At 43.3% G+C, this 20,629-nt stretch overlaps 1 protein-coding gene across 1 annotated transcript; it reads right to left on the bottom strand.

The window, feature by feature from the left end:
• Positions 1–11,723: 11,723 nt before the first annotated feature.
• On the bottom strand, positions 11,724–13,550 carry LOC309328723 (carbohydrate sulfotransferase 8-like; the record flags this gene model as incomplete). Its single annotated transcript, XM_081839019.1, has 2 exons — positions 11,724–12,756; positions 13,451–13,550. The coding sequence occupies 2 exons, from the start codon at positions 13,548–13,550 to the stop codon at positions 11,951–11,953; spliced, it is 906 nt and encodes a 301-aa protein (XP_081695145.1). The 3' UTR covers positions 11,724–11,950.
• Positions 13,551–20,629: the final 7,079 nt, after the last annotated feature.

Below are 20,629 nucleotides of genomic sequence, written 5' to 3'. Positions count from 1 at the left end.
TTACTGCTGGATTTTCATATATCATAGCTTTTTATTTCTAGCAGGGAAATTCCTTATAATTTAACTAAATGGCAAAAAGAAATGTATCCACAAGTACTTTGTTGCAGGGTGGTAGCAGGTTGGCGGGGGGGTGTTGTTTTTCGCTCTTTGAACATACCCTTTTGATTAAAGAACAGAAACGCAAAGCCTCCATAAGCCACATTGAAAATATGGCCATATGTTCATCACTTCTCTCTCTCTTTTTCCCTCAAGGAAGGTATTTCCGGGAAAGGAAGGGTGGTGTGGAAAAAAAACCTGGCTTTTCTAGTTGTTTATAACAAAGTTAAAAACAATTTGCATGATAGGTGCTGGACTTGTTTGTCTGAAATTTGGCAGATTTCTTACCCAGGGACACCTTCCTCATGACCCCAGTTTTTAAACTGATTGCACCACTAGAAGAGGGTGTGTGTGTTTTATTTTTACTGCAGGGGAAGCGATGCACCCATCTTTGAGGATTTTAGCAGGTTTCATCTCCCCAGAAGGGGCAAGTATACCTGCAGTTTCCAACCCATTCTGACAGAAAATAAAAAAGTTAGAGGATATATATATATATATATATATATATATATATATATATATATATATGCTTTCGTAGATTTTCACGGGTACAGGAATGCAGGTTTTGGTGTCCTCGGGTGTCTTCCCGTGTAAAAGTTGGGGTGTCTAGGCGACGTTTCGACGAGGTCTCACTCGTCATCTTCAGGCTATATATATATATTTAAACGTTACCTACACAAAAACCTTTGTACAGATCTGCCTGAAATTTCTCAGGTTTAATTCACTCCAGGGGTGGGGTGGCTCTTTTGTCTGCAAATTTTGTTCACTTATGTGAGAAAAAAAGATTAGTATAGCCATTTTTTGAGGGGTGTGTGTTAAAATAAAACTTCAGACTTAACAGATCAGTTTTATACCTGAATAACAAATTGAAACAGAACAGCGCAGAGCAGATCTGAAACAGATTGGGTTGTTTCAAAACACTGTGGACACAGATACAAGGCAAACCTTGTGACTGCATGCCCCTACCACATATTTACTATTTTGCATATTATGGGATGTTATTACACATCCCTTAAGAAAATTTTGAATATAATTTAATTGATCATGGTTCTTCTAGAGGTGGGAACCTGTGTTTGTGGTAGTTCATACATATTTTTATGCAATCAGGAATTTGAAAACATAGTAGTCCATTTTGTTATTATTGTTATTTACGAGTGAAATACCCAGCATTATACTATGGGTGAAGTATGACTCTGTATATCCTAGAGACCTATGAGGTGGATTCCATGCATTTCTTTGCACTCTGTATATATATAAACTTTGCAGCGTCAGTGTCATACCCCACTCAACAGAAGCCTGGCTGCCCAGTGGACCAGTAGTGGATGTTTTTGTGTCCATGGAATCATTACTCCCAAATGAAGTACAGTGGTACCTTGGGTTAAGTACTTAATTCATTCCGGAGGTCTGTTCTTAACCTGAAACTGTTCTTAACCTGAAGCACCACTTTAGCTAATGGGGTCTCCCGCTGCCACTGCGCCGCCAGAGCACAATTTCTGTTCTCATCCTGAAGTAAGGTTCTTAACCTGAGGTACTATTTCTGGGTTAGCGGAGTCTGTAACCTGAAGCATATGTAACCTGAAGTGTATGTAATCCGAGGTACCACTGTACTTTATTTTCCCAAAGGACAGATTATTAGTACAGTCGTACCTTGGATCCCAAATGCCTTGGTACTCAGACATTTTGGTTCCTGAACGCCTGAAACTCATAGATGAGTGTTCCGGTTTGCACACATTCTTTGGAACCCAAATATCCGGTGGGGCTTCCATGGCTTCTGATTGGCTGCAGGAGCTTCCTGCAGCCAATCAGAAGCTGAGCTTTGATTTCTGAATGTTTTGGAAGTCGAACTTACTTCCAGAATGGATTCCGTTCGACTTCCAAGGTACAACTGTAATTCAGTAATGTGGAGATGGGAAAGGAGTACCGGCAACTCCCCCATTTGCAAGGGGGTTGTGTTTCATAGAATCATAGAATCATAGAGTTGGAAGAGACCACAAGGGCCATTGAGTCCAACCCCCTGCCAAGCAGGAAACACCATCAGAGCACTCCTGACATATGGTTGTCAAGCCTCTGCTTAAAGACCTCCAAAGAAGGAGACTCCACCACACTCCTTGGCAGCAAATTCCACTGTCGAACAGCTCTTACTGTCAGGAAGTTCTTCCTAATGTTTAGGTGGAATCTTCTTTCTTGTAGTTTGGAACCATTGCTCCGTGTCCGCTTCTCTGGAGCAGCAGAAAACAACCTTTCTCCCTCCTCTATGTGACATCCTTTTATATATTTGAACATGGCTATCATATCACCCCTTAACCTCCTCTTCTCCAGGCTAAACATGCCCAACTCCCTTAGCCGTTCCTCATAAGGCATCGTTTCCAGGCCTTTGACCATTTTGGTTGCCCTCCTCTGGACACGTTCCAGTTTGTCAGTGTCCTTCTTGAACTGTGGTGCCCAGAACTGGACACAGTTTCAACGAACCACATGCATCGGTGTGGTGTGTGTAAGCCCACCCCGTTTCGGGGTCCAAAACAGTGCACATGCCAGTCGTTTTGCATGTGCTGAGCACACACAAATAAAGGGTTGCCTGTACTATATCTGTTCCTTGTCCCATGGGTTCCCAGTTTCAAGATGACAGTCAGTCTTTTGAAAAACTCTAAACACTGACACTAATCATGTTAGGTCCCACATGACTGGATATTCCTCCATAATAAAAATAGAAAACGAAAATAGCTCACATATTCACATGTCCATGCCGACACGACCTTACAAGGGGCCACTCGGGACTTCGTGGAAAGCATGGCCTCCATGGGGCTGTCCCTGAATAAGTCTGGCCCAACCCATAGCCGCGGACATGCCTTGGACCTGGTGTTTACCTCTACGGATGTTGGTGATCTGACACTAAGTAAAAGCGAAACGAAAGAAGTGCCATGGTCAGATCACTTCCTGGTGCAACTGGACTTCTCCGCGACCCATCCCCTCTGCAGGGAGGTGGGACCGATTCGGATGGTCCGCCCCCGCCACTTAATGGATCCAAATGGTTTCCAGAGAGTGGTTGGGGATGCTTTATCCCATGTTGATGGCCTTTCAGCTGATTCCCTGGTGGCCTGCTGGAATGTGGAGTTAACCAGGGCTATTGACTGTTTGGCTCCGAAGCGCCCTCTCCGATTGCATGAAGCCCGGAGAGCCCCGTGGTTTTCCACGGATCTGAGGGCAATGAAACAATCGTTGAGACGGCTAGAGCGCCGGTGGCGGATAACTCATTCTGAATCTGACCGGACACGGGTTAGAGCTCAACGTCGAGCCTACCAAGTGGCGATAGTGACGGCGAAGAAGACTTTCTTCACCGCCTCTGTTGCATCTGCAGAAAACAGCAGCAGGAGACTCTTTCAGGTGGTTCGCAATTTAGCGGAACCACCTGTAACATCGGGGCCCAGTACGGGCCACATGTTCTCCTGCAATGATTTTGCAAATTTTTTTGCAGATAAAATCGCTCAGATTCGGGAAGAAGTAGACTCCACCGTGGGAGCAGGGCCGGGGCGGGAGAGTGCTAGAGTCCTGTCTGGTCAAGTTGTGTGGGATCAATTTCAATCTGTTACCTCCGAGGATGTGGACAGGCTGCTTGGACGAGTGAAGCCAACCACCTGTCTCCTGGATCCTTGCCCATCCTGGCTTATAAAAGCTAGCCGGGAAGGACTGGGCGATGGGCTTCGTGGGGTGGTGAATGCTTCCCTCCGTGAGGGAGCCTTCCCAGACCTGCTGAAAGAGGCGGTTATTAAACCGCTTCTTAAAAAACCATCTTTAGATGCGGCCACGATGGCCAATTATCGCCCAGTCTCAAACCTCCCATTCTTGGGCAAGGTGATTGAGCGAGTGGTTGCTGAACAACTCCAGGCACGCCTGGAAGAAGCGGACCATTTGGATCCCTTACAGTCGGGATTCAGGCCTCATCATGGGACTGAAACTGCCTTGGTCGCACTGGTTGATGATCTCCGGCGGGCTAGGGACAAAGGTGAGAGCTGTTTCCTAGTTCTGCTGGATCTCTCAGCGGCGTTTGATACCATCGACCATGACATCCTTCTGGACCGTCTTGAGGGGCTGGGAGCTGGGGGCACTGTCATACAGTGGTTCCGCTCCTTCCTCCTGGGCCGTGTTCAGAAAGTGGTGGTGGGGGATGAGTGTTCAGACCCCTGGCCGCTCACTTGTGGGGTGCCTCAGGGTTCTGTCCTCTCCCCCATGCTTTTCAACATCTACATGCAGCCGCTGGGAGGGATCATCAGGAGGTTTGGGCTGGGTGTTCATCAGTATGCAGATGATACCCAGCTCTACCTCTCTTTTAAATCAGAACCAGTGAAGGCGGTAAAGGTCCTGTGTGAGTGTCTGGAAGCGGTTGGAGGATGGATGGCGGCTAACAGATTGAGGTTGAATTCTGACAAGACAGAAGTACTGTTTTGGGGGGACAGGAGGCGGGCAGGTGTGGAGGATTCCCTGGTCCTGAATGGGGTAACTGTGCCCCTGAAGGACCAGGTGCGCAGCCTGGGAGTCATTTTGGACTCACAGCTGTCCATGGAGGCACAGGTCAAATCTGTATCCAGGGCAGCTGTTTACCAGCTCCATCTGGTACGTAGGCTGAGACCCTATCTGCCTGCGGACTGTCTCGCCAGAGTGGTACATGCTCTGGTTATCTCCTGCTTGGACTACTGCAATGCGCTCTACGTGGGGCTACCTTTGAAGGTGACCCGGAAACTACAACTAATACAGAATGCGGCAGCTAGACTGGTGACTGGGAGCGGCCGCCGAGACCATATAACACCGGTCTTGAAAGACCTACATTGGCTCCCAGTACGTTTCCGAGCACAATTCAAAGTGTTGGTGCTGACCTTTAAAGCCCTAAATGGCCTCGGTCCAGTATATCTGAAGGAGCGTCTCCTCCCCCATCGTTCTGCCCGGACACTGAGGTCCAGCTCCGAGGGCCTTCTGGCAGTTCCCTCACTGCGAGAGGCCAAGTTGCAGGGAACCAGGCAGAGGGCCTTCTCGGTGGTGGCGCCCGCCCTGTGGAATGCCCTCCCATCGGATGTCAAGGCGATGGACAACTACCTGACATTCAGAAGACATCTGAAGGCAGCCCTGTTCAGGGAAGTTTTTAATATGTGACATTTTAGTGTATTTTTTATCTCTGTTGGAAGCCGCCCAGAGTGGCTGGGGAAACCCAGCCAGATGGGCGGGGTACAAATAATAAATTATTATTATTATTATTATTATTATTATTATTATTATTATGTGTTCATGAGGGTCTGAACTGGTAGCAAGTGACCCGGAATGAGACCTTGGGGTCAGAGTGAATCGCTCTAAGGTGTGCAGTGGAAAGGGGATTGGAAATGAAGCTGTCAATATCATAGTGCCATCATACAAATTGGCTGTGTGACCACACTTGGGAGTACTGTGTACAGTTCTTGTTGCCTCACCTCAGAAAGGATATTGTAGAGCTGGGGAAGATTCCCCCAAAGGACAACCAAAATGATGGAGGTGTTGAAGGAACTCTTCTATGGGGAAAGTTTAGAGAAAAGGTGAGTAAAAGGGGTCACGAGATATAAAAATTAGGAATGGTGTGGAGAAAGTGAATAGAGAAAAGTTTTTCTAATACAGTGGTACCTCGGGTTACATACGCTTCAGGTTACGCACTCCGCTAACCCAGAAATAGTGCTTCAGGTTAAGAACTTTGCTTCAGGATGAGAACACAAATCGTGCTGCGGTGGCATGGGGGCAGCAGGAGGCCCCATTAGCTAAAGTGGTGCTTCAGGTTAAGTTTCAGGTTAAGTACGGACCTCCGGAACGATTAAGTAATTAACCCAAGGTACCACTGTACTGCTGGAACATGGACATCAAATGAAGCTGATTGTTGGACGATTTGGGACAGACAAGAGTCAGTATTTACACATTCCAGAGTTGAACTGTGGAATTTGCTCCCACAAAATATAGTGATTGCTACCAACAGTGTCAAATGAGGACTGGGTAAATTTATGGAGGGTAAAGAGCCAGGGCTTTTTCGGCTGCGGCTCCAACCTGGTGGAACGCTCTCTCACAAGAGACAAGGGCCCTGCAGGACTTGACATCTTTCCGCAGGGCCTGCAAGACAGAGCTGTTCCACCTGGCCTTTGGTCAGGGCGCAGCCTGACTCCCTCCTCTGGCAATCTTTACAAAACTTTAGTTTATGGTTGCCATCAATTTTGATTTTAATTCATTTTAATCCATTTTATAATGTTTTATAATGTTGTACTGTTTTAGTGTTGTTAGCCGCCCTGAGCCCGGCTTCGGCTGGGGAGGGCGGGATATAAATAAAATTTATTATTATTATTATTATTATTAAAGCTATCAATGATTACTTAATCACAATAGCTATGTAACCTCCAGCGCCAGAGACAGTGTGCCTCTCTGGGAATTTTTACTATTACTATTTAATTGCTATACCACTTAATATATAAATATATATATCTAAAAGGTGTACAAAAAACTGAAGCATCAATAGACAACAAAAACAAAATACAAATACACAATTACATATACAAATTACATTAATGCAATGTTATTAATCGATATAAATCAATATCATTTCATTTTCCTTCTGACCTACCCTCGCCACCTCCAGGATCTTGTCCAGGCTCCAAACAAACTCTCAGCTCACCCATAAAAGTCTCACAACAAGCTCCTCGAGACATCACCCTGGTCTCTCACTCTAGACTTGCTTTTTATGGTTTCCCTCCCATATGGATTTTTTTGTATGTGAGGTCAGACTGGTCTTATGATTGAAGCTCGTTCCACATTCTAAGCATTCGAATGGTTTTTCAACCCTGTGTGAATTACTTCACGTGGGGTGAGATGTGCCTTGCTAATGAAGCTCTTTCCACAATCCGAGTACTGATATGATTTCTCCCCTGTCTGAACAGATCATGAAGGCTGGGCTGAAACTGAACCATATGTGGGGAGAATGTTGTTGCTCTGAGGTCCACCTTGCAGGCTTCCCACATGCATCTGGTTGGCCGCTGTGAGAAGATGCTACTGGTCTCACCTGGGGTGCTTACGTTCTAAGGCAACTTTCTCTGTTTCAAGGGGAGACTGACCTCTAGCGGCTGATACTGAGGACAGAAAATGAAGGTGGAAGGGAGGGTTCACTGGCCCAGCTGAAATCTTTCGGGCCGCGCTTCTCAAACAATTAAGCTCGAAAGGCTCTCTGTGTGTACTACCTGGACTTGGAATCAGCTTCTACTCACCACAGAACAGAAAGGGCTTCAATCCGCTGGAGATTTTGGCAGCTGGATTTGGAGGAAGACAACTATTTTAGCCAATTCCCTCATCCCATAAAATCCTCCGTTCCAACTCCCCTAGCCCTGCTGAGCAGATTTTTAGGTGGCTGCCACAAGAAAGGGAAACATGTGAAAATCACCTCTTCCTTTCGTTTGTGCCCACCCCGTGATAGATATTTACAGACAAACAGAAGTGTGTGATTTTATTGCATTTTATTGTTCAGGGTTTCCTTAGGTCATGATTCTTATTCTCAAGGGTGGAAAGCTGTGGAAACACCTGGAGGACCTGGCTGAAGGGAAATGCTTCTCCTTTCAGTTTGAGGATGGTTATTTCCTTGAGCACATCATATTAGATAAAGTGTTGCTTGGCAACATGAAACATCAGAGAGACACTCAGCTCATATTTGGTAGTATATTTCAATCACTTAATCTGCATAGGAGAGTCAAGTGCTGATGAAAAGAATGGATGATAAAAATAGGTGTAAAGACGCTCTGCTTCCACCCCACTCTTAAATTATCTCCCTTAAGCGAGCTCCACTTATTCAAGATAGCATCTGGAATTGCAAGGCCTAAGGCAGGTAGGATTTCTTTTTCAAACAGCATGGATTTATCTAGCACAGAAATGAAAAATGCCACTGTAAGAATAACTGGGGTGAGCATTCACCATGAAGTTTCATGTAGCTATACTACATGAAAAACAGGTCACAAACCTGTCCATTCCACTTGTTGATAACTTTATAAATGTGATCAGATAGTAGGTAGAGATGGGACACAATGTACAGAAGACCTTACCTCGAGAAAGGGAATCTTGCAGAAATGGAATGGAACAGATCACTCACATTTAAAGTTAATCCTGCAAGAATCAAAGCTACCATCGGGTGGTGCTGTTGAAATTTAGAAAAACTTTAAATGAAAGAGCAGTATCTAGCAATGAATTCTGGGGTGCTTTGCTGTTGCCTGATGTACAATAAATACACAGCATACTGAAGCCCGAAATGCCATAGATCTCTAGCTATGGTCATATTGATAATTTTCCTGATATCTGAGAGGATCGGGCAATCCTAGTTCCAAATATCAGTGGCAAGTTTCTTTGTTTCCCATTGCTGGACACTGGTTTATTCTAAAATGTATGATCATAGCAGTTACTCTTTGTTTTCTATAGTCAATTGTCTATTAAACATTCCAAAGGGAATATTGTCATTTCTATAAATTTGGAGACTGGTTCGAACACAGTGTTTTTTCCACCATGAGAATGATTTCCTGGCGTTCTGGTTCCAGACTGACAAAATGGAGGCAGCTCCCATGACAGCAGGAGATTGTTGGTGAAGGAAAAACAAGGATGACTGAGGGTAATTATCCTTGCAAATTCCTCCTAGGGACAGTTTGTCTTAATACCTGGCCTTCGCTCCGGCATGGAATGGGGGGGGGGGGGGAGGCGCTGAGTGTAAAAGCACTTTGCCAGCCAAAAACCCTCCTACGATGCCATTAAGAACTTAATTGGACTAAAGTACAAGTGCATGCTAGAAAAGATGAGATAATAAACTGCAGAACAGAACCAAATACTTCATTCGGTGTAAAAGACGGGGGAGCCTATGGTTTCTTTATATAAAGCTTTTGTCAGAGCTGCCTCTAGGTCCCAGCTCACAGAGGACCAACGCCAGGCTGATGTTATGTACAAAAGTATTTATTGAAGTTTAATTTCCATTTCAAAGCCAGAGCGTGCAGCACTACGTCTAAACTCTAGATCGGCGAAGTCCCGTCTGAGTCTCCGCCCCTTCCACACCAGTTTAAGATCCTAGCCCTGCTCCACCTCCTGCGCTGCTCTCTTCTCCTCTGGGTCCTCCTGCCCTCTGGGGCATTGCCCTTTCTGGACTCTTCCGACGCTGAGTCGCTTAGCTCCTCCCCCTGCCTCCGGCGTGCTTTAGGACCCGGTTCCCAATCCTCACTCTCTGCTGTCCCGCGCTCCTGTACATTTGAACTTGCTTCTCGCGCCAACCCAGTGACCTTTCTCCTAACCGTTACACTACTTCTATCACTGCTTCCCTCTTCCGTGACACTGGCCGGATCTGACCTCCCTTCCGTTGTCCGACTCTCCGAGGGAGGCGTGGTAGGCTCTGCCTCGTCTCCTCTCCCTGGTGGGGAAAGCACTGGCCCCGATGCCTGGGACTCTTCCCCCCCACTCTGCTCTGGTGGGGAAGCTGGTCCTGATTTCCAACTACTGCTCTGGGAGTCCCTGCTGCCCCCTTGCTCCTGGGGCATTCCCCTTGGGACCCCCCTGCCCCTGGCCACTGGCGCTCCCCTCTGTGAATCTTCCGATTCGCTGGAGAGGCTCATGGAATCCCTCGGACCACTGTCCCCTCCTACGCTCCCTTCGGATTCCTCCCCCTCGCTCTCCATCTCCCATCTTCCCTGTGCCTCAGCTCCTGAGCCCCTGACAGCTTTCTTCTCTACATTTATGATTCAGCAACCCTCCTCTGAATGTTAGTTCAAATTATATCTGTACAAGCGAGGATAGAAGAAGGATTATAGATATTGAATATAACATTAAACAGAACTATGTGTGTAAAAAAAGGGGGAAAGGGAGGGAAGCTCTATTTTGCAAAAGATTTATGATGGAAACTTAGAGCTGACTCTTCCCCATCCTCTATTATTTACAGAGTGAACTGAATAACATTAAAAGGACTTGAAATTTAATTTTATTGGAAGCATATTTGCTCATTTATCTTCAGTTGGACGGAAGCATGAAAGAAGTCTGTGAACTTGCTAAGGAACTGATAAGGTTCATTACTGAGTCATCTGCAGTTTGACAGACCACTCTTCTTCCCTGACTGAGAGTAAAAATGGCAAAAACAGGTTATTTATTGGGACAGAGTGACTTTTGCTGCTGTTGTTAAAGTTGCAAAACAATGAAGCATGGGACAGAGTGAGGGAGAAATTTCTGGAACAACATTATCAGCTCTGCCCAAGGCATGATGGATAACAGCAACAACCGGGGAAAAGACACATAATATTTTACGAGAACAAGAAGAAACACCACGGACAGAATAATTGCCACACACAGGAAGAACAAGGTTATAGTTTGAGTGCCTCACTTGTAGCTTTATAAATCATTTAATGTGTCAACATTAATTGCAGTTGTTGCATAATGCGATTATTATTATTATGACTGGAATGTAATTGAAATTAGTATGATTTTGGAAGGCAGAAATAAAGAAAACCATCAACCATCAACTCTAGCACGGGGCGGGGGGGGGCACTTTATATAAATTATATAGTTCAGTAGTTGAACGATTGGTATTTCTAATTGTATTACAAACTGGTATTGTTATAATGAGGCTATTATTGGATCGTAATTGAAAACTAATTAAAAAATTATTTAAAAATAAGAAAGAGAATGATTTCCTGTGGCAGAATATACATCAAAATATATCAAAATGAAAATTCACTTAGATCCTGAGTAGCATTCTCTCTCTCTCTCTCTCTCTCTCTTGTGTGTGTATTTATGTATTCCTACATACCTATAGATATTTTCTGTCAAATCCACCTCAATTTTAAATCTGACATAACCATAACAAGTTGGTGGAACAAACATGGTGTGTTTAGAATGTGGTTTTCATATTAGAGAGGAGGAATGAGGAAATAATGTTATGAAATAGACTTTGGATTAGTCTCTACTCATCATCATTTATAAATGCTTTTCTGGGCTGTGTATGTACTATACCTTTAAAGCATATTCAAAGCACGTTCTTTCCCTCAAAGTATTCTGGGCACTGTAGTTTCTACTCATAGAGTTCCAATTCCCAGCAACACTTAACAAACTACAGTGCCCAGAGTTCTTTGAGGGGGGGAATGCACTTTAAATATGTTCATTTGCTGTCATCTGCAGACCAATTGAATAGACTCTGAAGTAGGGCTGTAGCTTACTAATAAAGTACCTGCTTTGTATTCAGAAGGTCCCAGGTATCTCTAGGGAGGGCTAGGAAAAACCCCTGTCTTCAGGGCACTTCCAGACTGTCACATTTTTTGCATGGAGTTCAGTCACGCACCGGCAAATTCAGATTGTGAGATTATAGTCGATTGGGATGCCTTGTGTAACAAACCTGTTTCCCCCAAAGGCTGGACTTTTTGCAATAAAGGCAGTGCCAGGAAAATGCACTGGAAATGCATTGTGGGGTGACACCTGCTTTGATGCAACATAATCTAACATCCCCAGGAACAAATCGGAACGAACACTCATCAAATAGCCAGCGTTATCTAAGTGCCCTGCAATTCAATCAGGATGAATGCTCAAGAAACAGGTGGTCTGGTAGTGCCCTAAAGCACTGGAGAATACATGCTAGTTGGTGTCAGCATTGCTGAGCAAGATGCACTAGTGGTCTGATTCGGTAGGCTCCTAGTTCAGCACATATGTTATAACAATGAAAATGCCAGATCAGCCTCCCTAAAGAGGGATTTTCCAGAGACAGGGTGCCAGCCATTACAGGGACTTCCTGTTGTCTAGCAGACAGGAGACCTGAGAACCCAGAGAAGGGAACTGCGATTGAATCTTACAGCAAAGTTTTGTTTTAAAAATGAAAAGAATAATTAAAGGAAGAGAAATCAATTGAGTAAAGGTCCTTGAGCTTCTGCACTTGGTCCTTACTCAGTTTGCTGAAGTGGTTCAGAGTGATATTGTTGTTGGTCCTCTTCTCTGTACCGTACTTCTTAAAATCTGGATACTGGAGATCATCTGGTGCTCCAATTCTCCTGAGAACATGGTCAGCATCTTCTCCCAGTGTCTCGTACTTCCCCAAAATGTCATAGTGAATGTTGCAGGGATCACAGAGCATAAACATTGGCTTCCAGTGTATGTCCAAATCCTTGGGGGCGTGTTTCAAAACAAAGTTTACAAATTCCTGGAAAGTCACTGGATCGGTGGAGTTTGGGTTTCCCCTGAACAAGGTCTTGATCCTTTTTGCCACAGAGACGTAAAAAGGCTCGAAGTGCAAGAGCTTATCTCTGTAAGCAGAAACCAATCTCTCTAGAGGATGCCTAGTGAACATCACTTTAATGCTGCTGTTCAGAAGTTTCACTTGCTGATCAGAAGGGTAAGAACTTAACCTCCTTAAGAGATGTGTTCTGTGGACTATATCATGATCTACTTCTAAGACATCCCTGCTCAGGTTGAGTGTGAGGAGGAGAATAATTTTTTTCCAGTTGGAACAGCCCACCTTTGGCACTTCACAGTAGATAAAGTTGTGACGCTCGTCTACAAAGATCTGACTCGCAACTTGAGGGTTTGGTTTTCCTTTTGAGAAAGTATCTTTCTGGCAGATGGTGTCCAAAGAGGCTTTGCGATCTCGTTGCCTTCTCAGCCAATCTTCTTCAGGATCTACAGAAGGGAAATGTGACCTTTGACACCATGACCAGGGAGTGAAAATCAGTAACTCAAGGAGGGCCTTAAGGAGATTAAACTGGCCTCAACCAAGGCCTTTTCAGCTTTAGCCCCAGCCTGGTGGAACGCTCTATCACAGGAGACCAGGGCCCTGAGGGACATGATATCCTTCTGCAGGGCCTGCAAGACGGAGCTGTTCTGCCTGGCCTTCAGTCTGGGCTCAGTTTGAACCCCCCTCTATGGGACCCAGTAAGTTACCTCTGTGGCCCTTTTATCGGTTCATGTGGGACCAACATGGATAGCTGGCCCTGAGGAATACCTGAGGTTCCCGACTCCTAAGGTTGTAATTTGTGGGCAGTCATTTAATTTTATCCTGATTCTAATTTTTAAGCTGTATTTTAATCAATTGTTTGGTTGTGTTTTAATGTATTTGATATCTGATGTTAGCCACCCTGAGCCCGGTCTTGGCCGGGGAAGGCGGGGTATAAATAAAAATTTACTTACTTACTTACTTACTTACTTACTTACTTACTTACTTACTTACTATTAAGAGTTTTGATCCATTTTCAACATTGTTATCCTGCCATTCTATAGGAAAATTTAAACCATGTAATAGAAAATCAGAACAACAAAACTAAGCATAACCATCCAATATTCTGCTATTTAAATATCTGGCAATCCTCACTCTTACCTCTTATTTCTGTGTGCCAACTATAGAGCGTCTGAAGAAGAAAAGCGCCAAGCAGACTACTGAGGAAGAGAATGAACAACTTTTCAAGCAGGTTCTTCATAATGTTTTCCCAACAAGCCAAAGGCTGTAGCTTTTATGATGAACTCTAGGCAAACATAAATAGCAAACATTGTTACCGTTCGTTGAACCAAGAAATTAGCAACTGGTATAAAACACTTGCATTTTCCTGCATTAACCAAAGTTTGTCCCTAAGAGATACTGCTGTATCTTTAGAGCAGGCATCCCCAAACTCAGCCCTTCAGATGTTTTGGGACTACAATTCCCTTCTTCCCTGACCACTGGTCCTGCTAGCTTGGGAATTGTAGTCCCGAAACATCTGGAGGGCCAAGTTTGGGGATGCCTGCTTTAGAGGGTCTAGGCTGCGGAGGATACAGCCAATGAGTCTGCTTCAACTTTGGGTTCTCATATGTTGTTGGACTACAATTCCCATCATCCTTGACCATTGGCTAAGCTGCCTTATGACCGAACCATAGAATCAATCATTTGGAAGAGACTCCAAGGATCATCTAGTGCAACTCCCTGTAATTTGGGAATCTTTTTTGCTCAACATGAGGCTCGAACGCATGAACCTGAGTTCATGGCAGATAGCTCTGTCGACTCGAACTATCCCAGCCAGACCTGGCAGGGAATGATGGGAGTTTTTGTGCAACATCTGGGAATGCAAGGTTGACAAACACTGGTTTACAGCTTACTTCTTTACAGGAGATCCATAGGAAGATTCAGCCATCCCTGTAGGGCCACTCCCATGCCCATATCAACAGAGAATTTTGGTTGGAAATTTGCAAGTTATATTTGCCCCAAGCAGCCAAGCTTCTCTGTTATCTTACCTTCCTAGGCAAAACATAACCTTTTGGAGCCAAACCGCATGGAAGCACATGAAATGGTGATAGAATTTTCCTCTCTGGCAACAGGGGGTGAGGCCAATCTGTGCATTTTTTATTTCCCCCTTCATGCATTTGGGACCTTGAAGAAATGCTCCCTTCTCCAGGAAACATGGATGACCACAACGTTGATAGGGTTCTGCCACTAGGTGTAAAACTTGTTTTCTCTAGGAGCTTATCCACACTTGCATTTGCCTCACTGCTTTCCTCTGGGAAACCTGCGGAATTGGAACAAATGGCAATTGGGTTTCCATGGATTGCCATTTGTTCCAATTTAGCACTAAAGGGCAGACTTTATGGGGAGGCAGCAACGGGGCAAAGGTAAAAGTGATAAACTATGAAACCAGGGAAGGGAGTAGGGGGGAAGTCAACTCTACTTTTTTCTATGTTTGAATATGTATTGTTGCTTTTCTTTTTTGTTGTTTTTGGAAAATTAATAAAATAATATTTAAAAAAGAGATCGTGTTAATGATATTGCTGAAATAAGCATTATCTCAGCCAGAAATTAATTAATCCTGAATAAATATAAGAACTTGCAGTGAGACATAGCAGGGCTGGGACATTAATGGCCTGATACAGTGCTTTTTTCTGGGGGTACACATGCCCCTAAACATTTTGGGAATCTTTGTACTTTTGTCCATTTACTGTATTTATTTTTCTTGATTTGTACTATAAAATGGTGAATTTCTTGAATAAAAATGAGAGTACCCCAAACATGATTTTAGGAAGGGGGAAAAAAGCACTGGCCTGATACTATGCATGTTTACTTGGAAGTAGGTATGCACCACCCATCCTGCATTGTCAGTGATTACATAGGAGTGCTATGGTAGTGCAGGTAGGAAAATGTTGCCCTGAGTCCTTGTCTTTTGCTATTCCTTGACTGTTCCTCTGTCACTTCTAGAGGGCTGTTCCCAAGAGTATCCTGTAGGCTACGCAGAATATATTCAAATGCTTTCTAATTTACACCAATTAAGCATCTTCATTACCAGTAATTCAGTGAGTCATCTTAACCCTGTGCATTGAAACAGATAAACAACTCTTTATAAAAAGAGGTACCGTATTTTTCGCTCTATAAGACGCACCAGACCACAAGACGCACCTAGTTTTTGGAGGAGGAAAACAAGAAAAAAAATTTTCTGAGTCTCAGAAGCCAGAATAGCAAGAGGGATCGCTGCGCAGTGAAAGCAGCAATCCCTCTTGCTGTTCTGGCTTCTGGGATAGCTGCGCAGCCTGCATTCACTCCACAAGACACACACACATTTCCCCTTCCTTTTTTTTTTTTTTGGATAAATTTTTATTAATATTACACATATATACATATAGATATATAAAAAATCATTACATAGCTTACACATATTATATCCACTCCACAAATCATAGGTATAAAACACAGTTGTTTTAGGCTCTGCCGAGCCTTGGACTTCCCTCCACTCCTTTGGTAAGTATCAGATAAATTCTATGGTCACGTATTTTATCTCTTATACATAGTAATCCCTTACTGTTAGAGTTATTCCAACCCCGCCAGTGTCATCTAAAATTCAGTTCCAATATACATCCAATATTTATTCCAATTATTATGAAATTTCTGTTCATCTTGGTCCCTTAATCTTCCTGTTATTCTAGTGAGCTCGGCATAATTTGTCACTTTAACCTGCCAATCACTTATATTGGGTATAACCTCCGTTTTCCAATTTTGTGCTAACATGATTCTTGCGGCTGTTGTGGCATATAGGAATAATGTCTTATCTTCTTTTTTAATTTCTTTACCCATCATTCCCAGCAGAAAAGCCTCGGGGTTTTTTGAAAAAGTGTATTTAAAAAAAATGTTAAGTTCGTTATAGATCGATTCCCAAAAGCCTTTCACTTTGCTACATAACCACCACATGTGGTAGAATTCACCTTCTACTTCTCCACATTTCCAACATCTTTTATTCTTCAACCTATAAATCTTAGCTAGTTTCACTGGCGTGTGGTACCACCTATAGATCATTTTCCACAGGTTTTCCCTCAATGCCGTACACACCGTGAACTTCATGTTAGTATTCCATAATTCCAGCCACCTCTCAAAGTCTATGTTATAACCAATGTCTATCGCCCATTTAGTCATGACCTCCTTCACCTCCTCGTCTTTTGTGTACCACTCCAGTAAAATATCATATATCCTAGACAATATTTTATTCTTACGTTCTATAACTTCCACATTGAATTTAGATTTTTTGTCTTCAAATCCTAATTTCTTTTTATCTTCTTTTAACAAATCATTTACCTGGTGGTATTGCAGCCACCCTGTAAATGAGTTTTTAATCTCTTCCTACGGTCTATGTTTAATGCTTTGATCAGTTTTCCTCGTACGTTCTTCATAGGTGGCATTCTTCCCTTCCATATTAATTTTCTTGACCAAGGTGTCTTCCTTTCTAATAGATTTCTAATAGATTTCTAATAGATTTTTATTTCTTTCCCATACTTGAAATATTGGTCCTCTAAAAATATGATTTAGAAAGCCTCTATGTACTTTCACCTTTTCGTACCACAGGTACGAGTGCCACCCGTACCTGTTATCGAAGCCTTCCAAATCCAAGATGTCCCTATTTTCCAGTCTTATCCAATCTTTCAATCACAATAAACACGCCGCTTCATAATACAGTGGTGCCTCGCAAGACGAAATTAATCCGTTCCGTGAGGCTCTTCGTATAGCGGTTTTTTCGTCTTGCGAAGCAAGCCCATTGACAGCTTAGCGGATTAGCGCTATTAGCGGTTTAGCGGCTTTTAGCGGATCAGCTGATAAGTGGCTTATCAGCGGATTAGCTGATAAGTGGCTTAGCGGCTTAGGAAAAGGGGGGGAAGGGAAAAACCCCCGCAGGAACTCACAAGACATTTCGTCTTGCGAAGCAAGCCCATAGGGAAATTCGTTTTGCGAAGCGCCTCCAAAACGGAAAACCCTTTCGTCTAGCGGGTTTTCCGTCTTGCGAGACGTTCGTCTTGCGGGGCACCACTGTATAAACTTAAATCCGGTAGGGAGAAACCCCCTCTTTCTTTTCTATCTACCAATATTTTCATTTTTATTCGTGGTCTTTTTCCCTCCCAGATGTATCTCACCAAGGCTCTTTGTCACTCTTTACATTGCTTTAAACCTTTGAGTACAGAATGGTTTGAAATAAAAATAACATTCTAGGCAGGACATTCATTTTGATAACCGCTATCCTCCCCAGAAAAGATAATCTCATTCTCTCCCAGATTTCTAGATCTTTCTTAATGTTCTTCCAGGTGACCTCATAGTTATCCTTATATAAGTTAATATTTTTAGGCGTAATCCACACTCCAAGGTACTTCACCTTCTTTGCTGTCATAATTCCCGTCTTTTGTTCTAAATCTGCAGTATCTTCTTTAGTTAAGTTTTTAGTCAGCATTTTGGTCTTATTTTTATTAACCTTAAGGCCTGACACAGCACCGAACTCTTCGAATTTTTGTAAGACTTCTTTTACACTATGTTTTGGATCTTCTAATGTTAGTACAATATCATCCGCAAAGGCTTTGATTTTGTGTTCCTTAGTCCCTACCTTAACTCCTTTAACCTCTGCTGTTTCCCTCTGTCTCTTAGTAAGTACTTCCAATACTGTTATAAATAATAGAGGAGACAAGGGGCAACCTTGTCTAGTCCCTTTGGATATATCAAAAAATTCTGATGTAGTGTTGTTTATTACAAGTTTTGCTTTTTGCTCATGGTAGATAGCTTCTAAATCTTTCTCCCATCCCCATCGTTTTCAAATTTTCCATCAAAAAACGCCAAGAGACATTGTCAAATACCTTTTCGGCATCAATAAATATCAAGGCTGCCTGTTTATCTATTCTAGTTTCCAAGTATTCAATGATATCTATCACATTTCTTACGTTGTCCTTCAATTGTCTCCCTGGTAGGAAGCCCGTTTGGTCTTTGTGAATTCTGCTATTTAATACTTTTTTTAATCTTTCTGCCTTTACATCTGCAAACAATTTATAGTCGTTATTATTTATTTATAGTTCTTCACCTCTAAAGTGTCCACATCTTTTTTAGGAATTAATGTGATGTAGGCTTCCTTCCAGGTATTTGGAATCCTTCCCTCTTTTAGAATATTATTCATAACTTCACATAAAGTTGGACATAGTTGGTCGCTTAATGTTTTATAATATTTGGCCAGTAAGCCATCCAGCCCCCGCGCTTTTCCAATTTTCATCTTTTTTATTGCCTTCCTTATCTCATCTTCTGTAATCATCTGGTCTAGTAACTCTTTTTCTTCAGTTGCAATCTGTTGTAAATTATGTTCTTCCAGATAGCGTTTAATTTCATAGTCTGTTTCCTTTTCTCTTTTATATAAATCCTTATAGTACTTCTGAAATATCCTTTTTATTTCTTTTGGCTCTTCCACATTTCCCCTTACTTTTTAGGAGGGAAAAAGTGAGTCTTATAGAGCAAAAAATATGGTAACTTTACAGCTGCCATCCTGCAATATCTCCTTACAATAGCCACATTATATCACATGCAATGTTTTTAATGTGCAACAAAAGTGAAAAGGGTTTGTAAGAAGTGTATATACCGCATTTTTCACTCTATAAGACGCACCAGACCACAAGACGCACCTAGTTTTCGGAGGAGGAAAACAAGAAAAAAAATATTCTGAATCTCAGAAGCCAGAACAGCAAGAGGGATTGCTGTGCAGTGAAAGCAGCAATCCCTCTTGCTGTTCTGGCTTCTGGGATAGCTGCGCAGCCTGCATTCGCTCCATAAGACCCACACACATCCCCCCTTACTTTTTAGGCGGGAAAAAGTGAGTCTTATAGAGCAAAAAATACGGTAAATCAAAAGTGCAAAATTGGGTTGCCTGGAATACAGAATATAAGACACAAGACAGTTCCAGGTCCCTGCCTGTCTCTGTCTCCATCTCCACCACTACTCACCTTGCTCAAAGAACAAGCTCCTTCCTTTCATCAGATCCTCCAGTCAGCTTTCTGCAACATCAACCAAACAGGCACCAAGGTCTCAGAGGGTTTCTTTTGTTTCATTCACAAACTCAGATCCCAGTGGATTAAGTCGAGCCAGGAGCTTTCCTACAGAGTTCCAGCTCACTTGGGGGCAAGTTGCCACAGGCTCTTCCAGTACGATACAGAGCAAATACATTAAATTTATTGCATGCTGTAGTTCTGTGCTTCCTGGCCAGGATATTCCTTCCTACAAAAGGAGGGCCACTTGAAAATGCAGCACTGTCTGCAATGTTTTTCTGTCTGTCGCTCATACCCACACCCAGTGTAAAGACCTGAAGCCCCACCTCTTGCTGAATTCTCGAGTTTGTAGGCCTTCAGTGCTACCCTCTGACAGGTTCATATTTACACAAGAGCTGTGTCGCAGGTGGCTGGGGCAATCATCATCATCATCTAGGTTGGTTATCATCACTGCCTCCTGTGGAAGCAAATTCAATAGTTCAACTATGCATGAAAAAGGACTTTCTTTTATCCATTCTGATGACATTCAACTTCATTGGATGTCCACAAGTTCCAGCAGGGGAGATTCCCGCCCCCTCTATCAGCTTTCTCTACGCCATGAATAGTTTTATAAACTTGCATCATTCACTTCTTACTCACTTTGCCAGAACTCACTGGAACTCTCAGGTGGGGGCCATTGCCATGCTAAGAGAACAAGAGAGGTGCTTACAGTGAGTTCCAGAACCCTCCCCCCCCCGAAAAATAGCACTGCCCTTTTCTGGATCTTTTCCGACTGTACAATATCTTATTTGAGGTGAGGCAACCAGAACTGTACCTAATATTTGAAATGGGGTTGCACCATAGATTTGTATAATGCTATTATGATATCGGCAGTTTTCAGTTTCCTTCATTATGGTCCACAACATGGAATTCCCCCCTTTTTTTATAGCTGCCACACAATGGGTCAACATCTTCATCAAGCTATCTACTATGACCCCAAGCAGGGCCGGACTTTGGTCTTTCAAATTTCAGCAGTGCCCTGTCCAAGGCCAATTTCTTTGCCCCCCTGCCACTTGCCTTCCGTTCTGCTCAATTCACTACGTCATAGTTGCAACGCCCTGCGGAACCCCCTTGGCTCAGAGTCCAATGCAGCGGAAACCGGTTGCACGGCCCTAAATCTGCCTTTGACCCCAAGGTCTCATTCCTGGTCAGTTACCACCAGTTCAGACCCCACAAGCATATACAGTATGTGAAATAAAAATATTTTTTTGCCCTGATGTGCATC

This window comes from Podarcis erhardii (genome assembly GCF_964252035.2).
Source record: "Podarcis erhardii genome assembly, chromosome: 1".
Lineage (NCBI taxonomy): Eukaryota > Metazoa > Chordata > Lepidosauria > Squamata > Lacertidae > Podarcis > Podarcis erhardii.
The sequence above is the reverse complement of the archived record's forward strand: the minus strand, read 5'-3'. Positions and strand labels throughout refer to the sequence as shown.